This window comes from Diadema setosum, chromosome 20, assembly GCF_964275005.1.
Source record: "Diadema setosum chromosome 20, eeDiaSeto1, whole genome shotgun sequence".
Taxonomy (NCBI): Eukaryota; Metazoa; Echinodermata; class Echinoidea; order Diadematoida; family Diadematidae; genus Diadema; species Diadema setosum.
This window is the reverse complement of record NC_092704.1, coordinates 9286462-9300401: the sequence shown is the minus strand read 5'-3', so window position 1 is coordinate 9300401 and position 13940 is coordinate 9286462. Positions and strand designations below refer to the sequence as shown.

The 13940-nt window shown below is 39.0% G+C and overlaps 1 protein-coding gene across 1 annotated transcript in view; it reads left to right on the top strand.

Moving 5' to 3' along the window:
• Window positions 1–13708, top strand: part of LOC140243659 (kinesin-like protein KIF28P) — a 52879-nt gene extending 39171 nt beyond the window's left edge. The window contains exons 19-24 of the mRNA XM_072323324.1: window positions 2646–2714; window positions 3711–3830; window positions 4523–4648; window positions 5170–5247; window positions 7124–7288; window positions 13511–13708. Of these exons, the coding sequence (XP_072179425.1) occupies window positions 2646–2714; window positions 3711–3830; window positions 4523–4648; window positions 5170–5247; window positions 7124–7288; window positions 13511–13516 (564 nt within the window). The 3' untranslated portion in view covers window positions 13517–13708. The remainder of the gene's footprint in view (window positions 1–2645; window positions 2715–3710; window positions 3831–4522; window positions 4649–5169; window positions 5248–7123; window positions 7289–13510) is intronic.
• The last annotated feature ends 232 nt before the right edge of the window (window positions 13709–13940 follow it).

Genomic DNA, 13940 nt, shown 5'->3' with positions numbered 1-13940 from the left:
ATACAAGTATAATTTTCTAATTGCACAACGTTATTTTCTTTAAACCATGTTTCCTGAATACAGATGATATCAGGTTTGCTTGTATGGCATGATGCTAGGTAAGATTGTAGTTCGCATCCATGAGAAGGGAGTCCTTGAGCATTCCATTGCAGAAATGACAAGGGACCCATGGTATAAGTTAAACATCATTCAACAATGCATGTATGGTGGAGGGGTCAGTGTTTTTTCCAAAACACTTCTTCGCTGCATCCACCACAAGTTTTATCCGGTTCGACTTTGAATTTGACGCTGGATTGTCTAGATTGTTTACAACGAACACTAGAAATGCCAGCAACTGGTCGCAAGAGAATTGAAAACCCTCATGCTGTTGAGGTGTTTGTGTCTGCTCTTCAGCTGTCTCAGTTTGCGTTTGCGCGTCACTGGTACTTAGCTTAATAGCAACCTTTCCCCCCCTTATTTCGTTTGTACGTTCCTTCACTAACTCACCACCAGTCATTGTGTGTTGGGCAACAATAAGAGGTTTGCTGGGATTCGCACTGCTGTTATCATTCTGAAGTTTGAAAGTATTTCTTTTATCTACCAACCTGTCATCTTTCTTCTTACTTTCCGGAATCGCATTCTCTTGCATCTGGCGTAAGGTCTTTGCGGCTTCTGCGTAGCTAATTCGGTTTTCGATTCTGTATGACTGAATTTGGCGCGCTTTCTTTAACTCCGGGCACCCCCCGTATGCAGCGCTGTGCTGGCCACTACATCTGACACACATTGGCGTTTCTTTATTTTGGCACTTGTCAAAAGAGTGATCTCCACCACACCTGACACATCTCTCCTTTCCTTTGCATTGGGCCTGACTATGCCCTATTCTTTGGCATTTAAAACATCTTATGATGGGTGGTATATACGGTTTCACTTTGAAAGCTTCGTATCCGAGTGTGACGGACTCTGGAAGTTCTTTACTCTGGAATGTCAAACAAACTGATCTTGTAGCTTTCAGTTCGCCATTTTGTCTTTTTTTAATCCTTTGGACTCTCGTCACCTTCTTGCACTGTAACCCTTTCACAATATCCTCCTCAAGTAGTTCGACATCCACACCACTAATGACTCCTCGAATAACTCCTAATTTCCCTTCTACCACTTTCACATCATTACTACCAAGCTTGACCAGTTGGGTCATTCTTTGGACTTGTTTGACATTTCTACATTTGACCTCTATTACGTGGGAATTAACCCTTCGGGCCTCCTCCACTGGACCAACTTCTTCATTCAAGATCTTTGCCAATTTGAAAGGGTTCAAGTTGGAAAAAGTTTTCCCACCAACAGTCATAACAGTTACGTACATTTTGTTTTGTGGTACAAACTTTGGTCTTGTAGACTGAGGGGCTCCAGTTTTGGAGGTCGAACCAGTAGGGAGATCAGTAGGGTTGGTTTGGTTGTTATCATATGCGTCGGATGTATTTGTCAGAAGTCTTGGTCTTTTATTTCGTGTACGTCCATGAGAGACTTGCTTAAAACCTACATCATCAGTGGTTTCTACTCCAATGTCTGATTCTGGGGCTGAGCCTGAGTCAGAGTCTGTGCCTATGTTTTCTACAATCATACTGTCTTCCCTAGTGGGCACTTTATCGCCCCCACCATAGTGGTAGGCCATGTGCCGACTTTGGGGGGAAAAATACCAAGAGAAGATAAATTTCAGTTAGTGGTGCAAATGTGCTTCACTAATATTAAGCTCCAAAATGTGCTTACCTTTTCCGAAAGGGCGTCTAATATGTCCCAAAATATATCCAAGATAACATTCAAACTTCCCGCCAAAAGATGTTGTATAAAGTATTTCGGGAGCGCACTACAGACGCGTCCGGTCCGGTCCGGTCCCTACTACACTCCCCTCATACGTGCATACTATTGAAATCTGATATTAGTGTGCTAAAATTGATTGATACAGATACAGGGCATCCAACCAGATTGATACCAAGTTTGATTATGCCTTTGATAAAGAAAAGTATGTCAGCCGCCACCAGCATGTTGTTGTTAATTTCCTAATGTAGAGGGTGGCAGCCCTGGAGATAGAGGTTTTCAGTTGTTTCTCCTTTTTTGTGTGTGTAATTTTCCAATTTCTTCTATTTTGACTTACAATGATATTCACATTGAAAAGACCATCACTCAGAAAAGGATGAAGTCTTTAACAGTTACCGTGATGACCGATTGGTCATGTGACATTACTGGATCGACTGGCTGATTCTGAGTGATTATGTCATCCTAAAATGAATATTTCCTATTCTGTGTCTGTGTTTCACTCTTAGCTACCTAACCAAGATGTTGCCAGCATGCACAATTTCTTGTATTTACTTCTGTAAAAGACTGCATTGTTTTGTTTTGGTAGCAGTTATAATAAATGCAAGTTTAACCTCTTAACTGTGAAGTCTACACCTGAAATCAGTTCTGAAGAAAATTGAAAAAAAAAAATAAAATCATTAACACAAGATAGTGTGGTTTGTAAATCAATTGCAGAACTGAAGAACATGTACTTTGCAAATTATAGAGCGTACCTTGTATTTCTGAGAAAGAAATAATGCCTTCATGACTCATTTTAAAGTGGTCCGGAAACATTTTAACGTTTGGATCATGCTATTAAGTTTCCCAAACTCTTTCAGATTGGAAAGCCGGTCACCTTCAAGTTCACGATATCCAGCGCACGTGGCCTTCCTCACAGGATAGCAAAGGTATCTAACATTATGGCAAATAGATTCTTTTTCTCATAGCCATTTCTCAAGTACGTCACTTACGGTGAGAGGTGAAGAACGTGCTAGAGTGAGAATTGATAATATAATGTTACTAAAGTACTTTGACTCATCTGGGATAGGCCTTGATGCATATCTCTTTCTCTTTTCACTCCCCCTCTTCAATGATAAGAAAACTGAAGTGACTTTGTATAGCTGCAGTCACACTGGCAAGAGATCGCAAAGTTTACGTTTGCAATCTTGAAAATCTCAAAGTTTTGCCATTATGACCGCAAACTTCTCGCGAAACTTTCCAGCATAAGTTCCCACTCAAACTAGGGATATTTCCCCAGACCCCCACCAAACTATTTGATCTTTGGGCAGTTTGAATGCTAGAACTGAAACTTTGCGAAGTTTGTCGTGTGGCAAACCCACCATGTGTTTGCGAGCGGTGACTCCGAAGTGCGCAGCCATTGTCATGTAAGTGTGTGCACTGTTATGTCACAATCACTAGCTGTCAGATGCTGCGCTCTTTATTCCTTCTTGTACACACGCACCAGTGACCCAAACTTTGAGAACTTAAAGATCGAGAAGTTTAGCGGCCATTGTGGATAGAGAAGCAAACTTTTTGAAGACTTTGCAATATTAAACTTTGCAATATCAAACTCTGCGATCTTTCGCCAGTGTGACCGCAGCTATTGTGTGCATGCACATGAGCGTATAAACAGAGAGAGACAGAAAGAGAGATTAGGAATATAGATGAATAGATACATGTATAGATATAAAGAGATGTAATTATAATAGGCATACAATTGTATCTATCTTCTCTATTGGTCATTGATTCTTCCTGGAGGAAACACTTTCTTGCATGGCATTCTTCATACAATGGAATATTATATAGCATCAAATGATTGCTGACAATTGATGTGCCCGCTCCCTATTTCTACACTGTTTTGTGTTTGTGTTCCCACTACGTCTCCCTGCGGCCTCCCCCGCCAGAGTTTCTGCCGATACAAGTTCTACGTGAACCGAGAGGTGGTTGAGACAAAACTGACAGAGGGCAGGAATCCAGAGTACAATCACAGCAAGGTCTTTGCCATCGAAACAACGACCAAAGAGGTTTGTTTTACTTTCAACTTACACTGTCATGGTTTTATTATTATTATTTTTTTTTTGGGGGGGGGTCAAAAACATGCAAGCCCTTGACAAAAGTACCATTTGAATACACACAAGGACACAAACACACATACATATTGCTGTATGTAGCATGCCCATGCACTTCACATTTATTTTCATGTTTGGTTCAAACTTGCCTGTTATGACCATCTGATAGAACATTAATTGGCCATTATAACTATGACATCGGTCTTCATAGACATGTGTAGATATACAAAATAGTCCTTTACATAAATGAATAAATGCGTACTAGACATACGTCTATAAATACATACCCTACATACATACATACATACATACATACATACATACATACATACATGCATACATACATGCATTCTGTCAGTGAACCTTACAAACTCCTGAAACTCACGTCAGCATTTACGTTTTTTAATGTTGGTCTGTTGGAGATTCTGTAAATTTTTGTTTGCCTATAAGTATGTTTGCCTTGCTTTCTTTGGAGTTTTGTTTCTTGTTTGATTTCTGTTTTCTGATCCATTCTCCAACAGGCTATCTGCAGATCTGTAGTGAGATTCTGCAATGTGTATGTCAGAGAAGCAATATGCTCTTTATTGGTCAAATAGATGCATTATATGTTTTATAATTTTCTTTGCTCCATCTTTACTTATGCCTAGATGCTGAACTACCTTGGGAATGAGAGTCTCATCATTGAGGTGTGGGGGAAACAGAAAGACCCTCGGAAGGGGAGTGGTTCCGGTACCCCGAAGCACCGACAAGACATCAACAGATCAGCCTCCATTGTAAGGATAGATTTCTTCCTCTCCTTCTTTCCTTCTCCTTTTCTGTCTTTTTGCTTTATTGCTGACTTCTGCATCTTCATCATCATCATCATCATCTTTTTTTCCTCTTCTTCCTTTTTCTCCAGAATTTACACTAAAATAAGAAGAAATTAAAAAAAACTGTAACTTAAATTCAGCTTTAAACACAGTACAGATTTTTCAGTTTGCCCCTTCTGGGGAACGATAGAGTTTTCTCGCAAACTGTGGCAAAGCATGTGTACATTGATATCACTAATTTACAGAAAAAAAAAAAACACAAAAAACTACTTTTGGGAAAATTGTACAGCTAGATTGAGGATGAGTCCCGAGTAAGTGTACAGTATGTGGGAAATGCATGTTATTGCAAAATCAGCCCGTCCTCAATGGGTTTATTCTGGTAAATCAATAGTATTAACGGTCACTTCATAATATGTTCAAGACGTGGTGTCACATGGGCAACTAATTTGAGTTGTTTATTGTTTTGTTGTTTTGTTTCATGACAGCCAAGTGAAGAGAAGTACAAACTTAATGTAGAACTGAACACAGAGAAGAAACGAGTTCAAAGATTAGAAGGCAAACTGGTGAGTGTCATTGTTAAAGAAGCAGTCTTCTTGAGTTGTGCTACTTAATCGGAGTTTGTTAGCTGTTTATTTAAGTTTTTGAGTCATACCTCCAAGCAGTCACGGTCTCATAAAGTTGCACTAAATCTTGTTTCTTCTAAACAATTACTGCCCGTTTTTTAAAATCTGACTCTAGTTTTGTGCATTTAAGTGTACATGAAATTTTTGTTGAAACTTTACATGTCAAGGGGAGTGAATTGAGAGTTTTTCATTGTAATACCATGTGGTAAAGTCCTGAAACTTCCTGTAATGAGAGTAGTACAAATGTAATTACATAGTCTTACAGTACAAATCTTAGTTTCCATGGCAATTGTGTACTAGCTGGAGAGTCAACTGTAACACCATTTGGGAAAGTCCTGAAACTTTACATGGCCAGTGTCGTAGATGGAGAGTTTTACATAAACGCCACATGGTATAGTACAAAAGATGTTTAATAATCATTGAAAGAAGTAGGGTTAAAGATAATAAAAAGTTTTGGTACCTCAAAAATTTCCTTGTCTTAGTTTGTGTTTCAGGTTAAAGTACCTTTCATATAACTAACACTGTGAGACTTACTCGCCCCAAAGTGCTCTCATGTCTTAGTAATCATGCAATTAATTGCGACCAGCAGCCCCATATGCATAGCGACCAGCAGTCCCATACGCATAGCGTAATCGGGCTTCGCATTGTAGCATTCAGGATCATGACAGATTTAGTATCGCGGGATAAATGTTAACTTAAAATCCCAAAAATTCTTCAATTTGAAGACTTACCAATTAAGGTGAAGTATTGAAAACAGGCTTCGGGCAATGTTTGGTTCTGCCTACAGTCCCTTTCTGTTCGAATTGATGACTGAATGTGACTCGGCCGAGAGGACCTTGGGAGAGCTACATACACCATGTACACTGAATACTACAGCCAGTGCATGCGAACACATCACATGCACACAAATTTCAAATCCCATATCAACGGATAAGATGTTTGTGTGCGCATGCGCTGGCCGTAGTAGTCAGTGTATGCATCGGTCCATGGTGTATGTAGCTCTCCCAAGGTCCTCTCGACCGAGTCACATTCAGTCATCATCATCATCATCAGAACCAAACGTTGTTCGAAGCCTGTTTTCAATACTTCAACTTAATTGGTAAGTGTTCAAATCGAAGAAATTTTGGGATTTTGAATTGACATTTACCCGCAATACTAATTCTGTCATGATCCTGAATGTTACAATGCGAAGCCCCATTACACTATGCATATGGGGCTGCTGGTCGCAGTTAGCCATGCGTACAATGGGCTGCACGCTGCTGGTCGCAGTCAGTGGTTTCGTACAATATTTATCGACGCTGTACGGCGACGGCTCTGGTACGAAACCATTATTGCATGATTACTAAGACATGAGAGCACTTTGGGGCGAGTAATTCTCACAGACAACGTACTTTAACGTGAAACACAAACCAAGACAAGGAAATTCAGGGAAACTTTTGAGGTACCAAAACTTTTTATTATCTTTAATTGTCTCACAATGCATGGTAAAACAAAAAGGGATAACAATGTTTTTGGCTGCAAGATCTACTAGCCTTCGTCTGGCAATGTTGACGGTGTGCTGCTGTGAGCATATATTATAGTGTATGTGAAGGATCATTGATCTTGGAGGTATGCCGTTGTTTCGCTTTGTTTTGCTGGAGTGACGAAGTAAAAACATCCCTGCTTTAAGTACCAGCACACTGAGTGTAGACTGTAGACACAACAAACAGATTGTACACTGCAAGTACAATTTAACGCTGTGAGTGAACATTACACAATGCAAGAAAAAGATTGCAACACTGTGTTTCTTGATTCTTTTGTCTCTTGCACCTTACAGCAAAAAATCCAGGAGCTGGTGACGGAGGCCGCGAGGCTGAAACAGACCACACTACAGGTGAGCGATGTCCAAGAAGTCCTAAACACGGGGAACCTGACGCGCTTCAAGGCCGCTGCTCACGTCGTCGGTCTCGCGGAGCAGATGAAGAAGGAAGCCGATGGAAAGGTGACGAGTGCCATGTGCACACTTCAGTGACATTTACTGTAGTCCTTCCTGCTGGAAATTATGTTGGGTGTTTGGGCTAGTGTATACCTAGCAATCCTCTGAGTGTGTGAAGGGCAGAACTGTTTACTGCAGTCCTTCGTACTGGGAATTTTGCAGTGTTGCTTTACCCGTGTATTACTTTGCAATCTTCTGACTCGGGTGCTTGGAGGGAGGTTTTGGTTGATTTTTTGCTCATCTCTGTGTTTTTGCCGTTGCGCAGATTATGTAGGTGTGTGCAATATGAATAGGTTTTAGTGTCAGCCAAGCAGAGTACAGTATTCATCGCATTATCGGGACAGGTTGGGAGTAGCAAACACGGCCCCTTTAAGCGGGTTGCCCGATTTCGCGATGAGTACTCACCATACACTAACGGCATACGACATGTACATGTAGTGCACACACACACACACAGGCATACTGACGTACTGTACATGTACATGAATACACAACCACGCTACCCCTCGGCACGACCCTCTAGCTCTCCCTGCACATGGCTTTGCTTTATGTAGGGGAGAAGAATGTTCGCGAAAGCATGTGTTTCGCAATGGCATGGATACTTATACACGGCGCTTTCGTGGCTATGCATGTACGTATACTGGATGGACGGAGGTCAAAACACACCAGTCCGAAGCTTGCTTTGTAAGTTTGATGTAAACGACAACTGATAGGGAATCTTTGAAATATTGTTGTGGTATTTTGGTAGATTTTTTGTGTAAAATATCAACAAAGTCAAAGATCGCTTGAAGAAAAATTGTCCCGTTTATCAGAGGTCCCCGCCCGATTATCCAGTGAAAATGACATGCATTGGAAATGTTTCTGGGAAGCGTATGTCATTTAAGCGAGGTTCCCGATTATCAGATGCCCGATTATGCGATGAATACTGTATTATGAATGGCTGCAACTATAGAAAGTGCTGCTGTAACGATTGCATCTTTATACTGAATGTAGAGGGCGTAGTAGTATTGTGCCATCATGTGACCAAGTTAAAGACCGTGTAGCGTAAGGATTGATGGAGTGGGAACGGTGACCAAGTTCAGATGTATTCAAGAATCCCTGTAATGCTGCATTTACACCATGTTTCCGGCAACCATGGCAGTCACGTTTCAGGCCACCATTGACAAAACGGATGGATGTGAGACAACGCGGTGAGACGGGGTAGGAAAACGTGACAGGCCGTGATTTGCCGTGGATTGCCGTGTCAGATCTTTAAACTGTCAAAAAATTTGCCACTGCAATCGTGGGGCTTATGAGGAACCTTGTATGCCGTGATAAAAACAGGTTGAACGCATCAAAACACGACAGTATGTAATAGCCCGTAACAAAAATTGAAGGTGGTCCGTAGCGGGATGCGACAGAAAATTTTGATAATCTAGCCTGACAAGATGCCGTGAGAATAGGGTCTGATGTCTATTATGTTCACTGGGGCGAGGACTGGACCAAACAAAACTAGAATACGAAGGGTGGGGGGGGGGGGGAAACTGGAGACTGTCTCAGCCACCTACGGCACAATATTTTTCGAGGAAATGGGACTGCCTTGGCTGCAGGGAACATGGTGTAAATGCAGCATAACAAATTTTGTACACGGGTACATGCATATTGTTGATCCTTGTGTATTTAGATACTGCAAAACATTATATATTCGCGGCATGAAAATTTCGCGAATTGGAGCCAACGGCCTTTTCCGCAGCATGAAATTCTCAAAACTTGCCACTGGCATCCAATGCATATTGTGTAGGCATGCATTTTAATTTCCCGAGTGTTGCCACTCACAGAATTCGCGAAATTAAAATGCATGCTAACACTCCTCGTTTTACAGTACACATATAGCCCCAGAATCACAACTGGAATCGACTGTTACTGTCAGGTGCTATTCGTGGTTTTTGTATGTACCCAGGTGGACAGCAAATAAATCAGACCACCTATAAATCCCTACTCCACTGAGTTTTTGAGGCATAATTGCTTTAAAATTTGGGTCTTTCTTTGAATGTGAACAGGATGTGAGGAAACCTTAAACATGCTTTCCAAACATGTATGGCTTCCTGTGCAAAAACTTGTGAGGGCACAACTTATGGAGAGTGTATCCGTTGTTTTTTTTTTTTATTGCCTGATATCGTTGAATAATGGAGTCGTGTGTAGAGGAGTGAAGAAGGTATGCCAATATGGAACCATTTTGCGACACATATTGAAATTGGTCGTAGTGTTTCTGTTTCGGCATAGCAAAATGAACCATTGCAGCTGTGTAGTTATAGTAGAAAACATGTAAATATTATAACTGTATGTGGCATATATTTACCGAGTCTAATTTTTCGCGAACTGGGACTTCCCGACAATTTTGTAAGTGGGTAAATTTGTGATAGTGGAGTACAGTACTGATCCGAGAAATACATTTGTGCAGATCACAATCATGAAGGGATCAGAGTTAATATATTTGCATGTTTTTAGATTCACGAATAGCATCCAACTCGCGAAATTCGCAAAAATTAAAAACCTCACTAAATATTCAGCGTATAATTTGTCACAATGACAAGAAGTGCTTATTAATCTCTTGAAAGAAACCTTATGATGACTGTTTGATATGATAACCGATATTCATGTAGCGATTTTTCAAAGTGGAGTCAAAGCGCTCAAAGCGCAGATACATACGATGTATTTGAGGAAGATAAAGTGTACAAAAGTAGCTAGGAAAATATAGAATAGAAGAAGATGGAGACTGAAAGAGAGAGAGAGTGAGAGAGAGAGGGAGAGAGAAGATGCAATTTATTTCAAAGTGAACTTGGTGTGTTACCAATAGTGTCTTCAGATGTATGTAGATAGCATATGATGTACATAGGAAAAAAGAATGTTATATAAAGATTAAGTTTCTATTCATCATCATCTTTTTCTTCTTCTTTTTTTTTTTCTATCTGGCCCTCTACATGTACTTGCAAAACAATCTCCCCAGTACTGATTTTCTGCTGACAATCATTATCATACTGTGTTCTTTGAATTAAAAAAAAAAAAGAAAAAAAGAAAAGATGATGTGGTTATGAAATGAAATGAAAAGGATCACTCCCGTGGACAAATTCAGTATTCAGATCACTAGTTATGGACGTTGGTCATTAACCCCTGAACAAGTAACTTTTTTTTTTCAATCTTTGTACTGCTCAAGGATATAATGTGGATACTGATATTGCATACTAAACATACCAGACATACCTACAGTACATGTATATGTAGATATGCAAAATATATACATATACGATATATACGTGCATGTAAATTTTCGAAGGTGAGATAATTAATCACAGCATCTTTTTAGAAAAAGAAAGCACACCAATGATATTGAAATAAGATTTTTACTTTTTAAATTTGGATCAGAAATGCAATATCATTACATTATGCAGTCATTTGAATTTTGATTTATGCAAAAATTTTATCAAGAATAACTAGTGAGGGGCTTCCCAACATTCTGTTGGTGCATGTTGAACAACACCAAAAATTAATGGATCACCTTGAAAATCTTCCTCTTGATTTCACCCAAATCTTCACCTTGATTTCACCCAAATCTTCACCTTGATTTCACCCAAATCTTTCAAATCATCACTGAATTTATGCTGACAAGAATGAATATACACAAATTGAAGATGATAGTTGATACATTCCTGGAAGTACCATTTATTTATTTTTTTCATTCTGATATATTGTTGCGCATTCTCTTGTGAAATTGAAAAGCATTGTTCCAAAAAAATAGAGTCCTTTCATGGAAGAAAGACATTTCAGTCCGTGTAATTTGACAGATGAGATTTTCTGAGTGTCATTTATTGATGGATTTGATAAATTAACATGTACATGTAGCATGCATAATACTATGGATATTATCACTGTGTTTACACTCATATGTTGCATCTACATGTATGCTGTAACATGTGTATTTAATGTAAATGTTTATGTACAGACCTGTAGGGCCTATGTATACATATGATGTTCCCATACAACTCAACTATATCGTCTCTGGGGTGACAAGACCTCGTATTACTACAAAATGTCAAATGTTCAGGAGAGCCAAAAAAACATGGCGGGCAAAGCATTATGGCGAATGGGAAAGCCTTTCCTTTGACATGCCATGGCGGCTTCATTTTTGGGGTATGACAGTTGGGATTTGGACAGGACATCACTTAACCCTAACTAGGCCGGGGGGGCCTCTGAGGCCCCCCCTCAACGTTCGCGCGATGTATCGCTAACGTGAAAAGCTATCGCCGCGACGTTTCATGACTTTTTTCTGTCGAGTCTCCCGCATCTTTTGACACCAAATTTGCGATGCCCGGGCGCGCGGTTCCAAAGTTTTGCATAATATGTACTCGCATGTCAGACCAAAAATTGCTCAAAAACGTGAATTCGTGTACAATTTCAATGGAAACTGTGCTTACAGTCAAATTTCATAAAAGCATGATTATTTTGGGGGTTTTATTGATTAAAATCAACTAATAACATATTTTCTCGTTCAGAACAATGTCGCAGACAAGTTTCATCGAAAAACAATGAAAAACATAAAGTCGAAAAAACAAAGAAATACATAAGAAATTCAAAAAACAATAAAATAACTTAAGAAATTTTTTTGGATGGCTCAATTTTTTTCTCTTATATTTGCTTAGGACACTAAAAAGAATATTTACACAAAAAATGTGCCCATTTCGGGCTTTATTTAGTGATTTATACCAAATTGTCTGATTTCATGCATCATTATGCATAAATTAGCATAATTTAGCATAAATGACAATTTTTCAAAAATCTAACTTCATAGTACTTTAGATTACATCATAGGCAATGTGTGTGCCAATTTTCGTCGCGATCGCGCGGTCGACGGCCGAGATCTAGAGGGGGGGCCTGGGAGGCCCCCCCCCCCCCCCCCCCCCCCGGCTCTATGATCTACCTAAATAGCCCGGCCTAGTTAGGGTTACCATTATTTGACCATTAATCCAAGAAAGTCATTTTCACCAGAATTGCAGATACAAGGTCTTGTCACCCCAGCGACGATATGCATTTGCAACAGTTCATCAATGTATCAAGTAGTGATTCCACACTCCTACATTCTTCAATATGTGGTTGGGAGCATCATTACTCGCGTGAAAAACATGCAAAACTTGAACATTCCATAACCTTCTTAATTTAGGGATGATCTTAATGAAGCCTCCATCACTGTTTTTGTGATTTTTTCATTTGCTTATACATTTATTCATTATTATGATCATTATTATTAGTATTATTATCATTGTTATTATTATTATTATTATTATTATTATTATTATTATTATTATTGTTATTATTATTATTATTATCATTATTATTATTATTAGTATTGTTATTATTATTATTATTATTATTATTATTATTATTATTATTATTATTATTGTTATTATTATTATTATTATTATTATTATCATCATCATCATCATCATCATCATCATCATTATCATCATCATCATTATTATTATTATCATATTATCATCATCATTATTATTATTATTATTATCATTATTATTATTATCATCATCATTATCATTATTACATTTTTTGGTTTTTGTGTAGAGCATAGTGTAGAATAGCATCTTTCATCCCAAAATGTCTGGTAGTAATCCTGGTCAAAGAATGCTTACAGTGTTTTGCAAAAGATCCTGGTGTATATACATGTATGTATTCGCTTTACTTGTGGCACTATGCTCTACTTTGTCAAGACTATCATTATTAATTTTTCCGCCTTTCTTTTATGTGATAGACATCATTGTTTGAATGTTGCTGGTGCTGCAGCTGAAAAATGTTTTGCTGAAAATTTCTACATAACGTCGCTGGGGCGACAAGACCTCGTATCTACAAAATGTCAAATGTTCAGGAGAGCCAAAAAACATGGCGGCCAAAACACTGTGGCGAATGGGATAGCCTTTCCTTTGACATGCCATGGTGGCTTCATTTTTTGGAGTAAGACAGTTGGGATTTGGACAGGACATCACTTAACCCATTATTTGACCATTAATCCAAAAAACTCATTCTCACCAAATTGCAGATACAAGGTCTTATCACCCCAGCGACGATATGTTTTCCCCTTTCTCTTGGGGGGGGGGGGGTGTTATTTGTTTTCTTTTTACTTGTCCGCATGTTGTATTGGCATCAGTTGCTATGTTCTGTTTTTGTCTTGTTTGCATGCAACAGGTCTAACCGGGACTAGCGGGAGATGAAGGGGAGAGAAGAAACATTGCAAAGAGTTTGCAGAGAGGGTTAGACTTAATTTGAAATTTGATTTGAATCTGGCACATTTTTTGATCTCTGTTTAATAACTCTTATCATTTCCCTCTCTTTCTTTGTAGATAAAACCCAATTTACACGGGATAATCAGCTTCTTTTGTTCTTTCCTGGTTGATTTCTTGTACAATCACAAATATTGTATGTTTCCTGCATGTGTGTGGATTAATGTTTGTTTTTTTTTTTCTTATTTGTTTTAATGCAGTGTATAAGCATTAACGGAAGTGTACATGTAGTATTAAGTCAAAAGAAGAAAGAAATCCCCACCTCATGAAGGATGCCACATCATACACCCTGAACATTGCTTCAGGACGCTGGTTGTTTCTGGCTACGGTGTTCA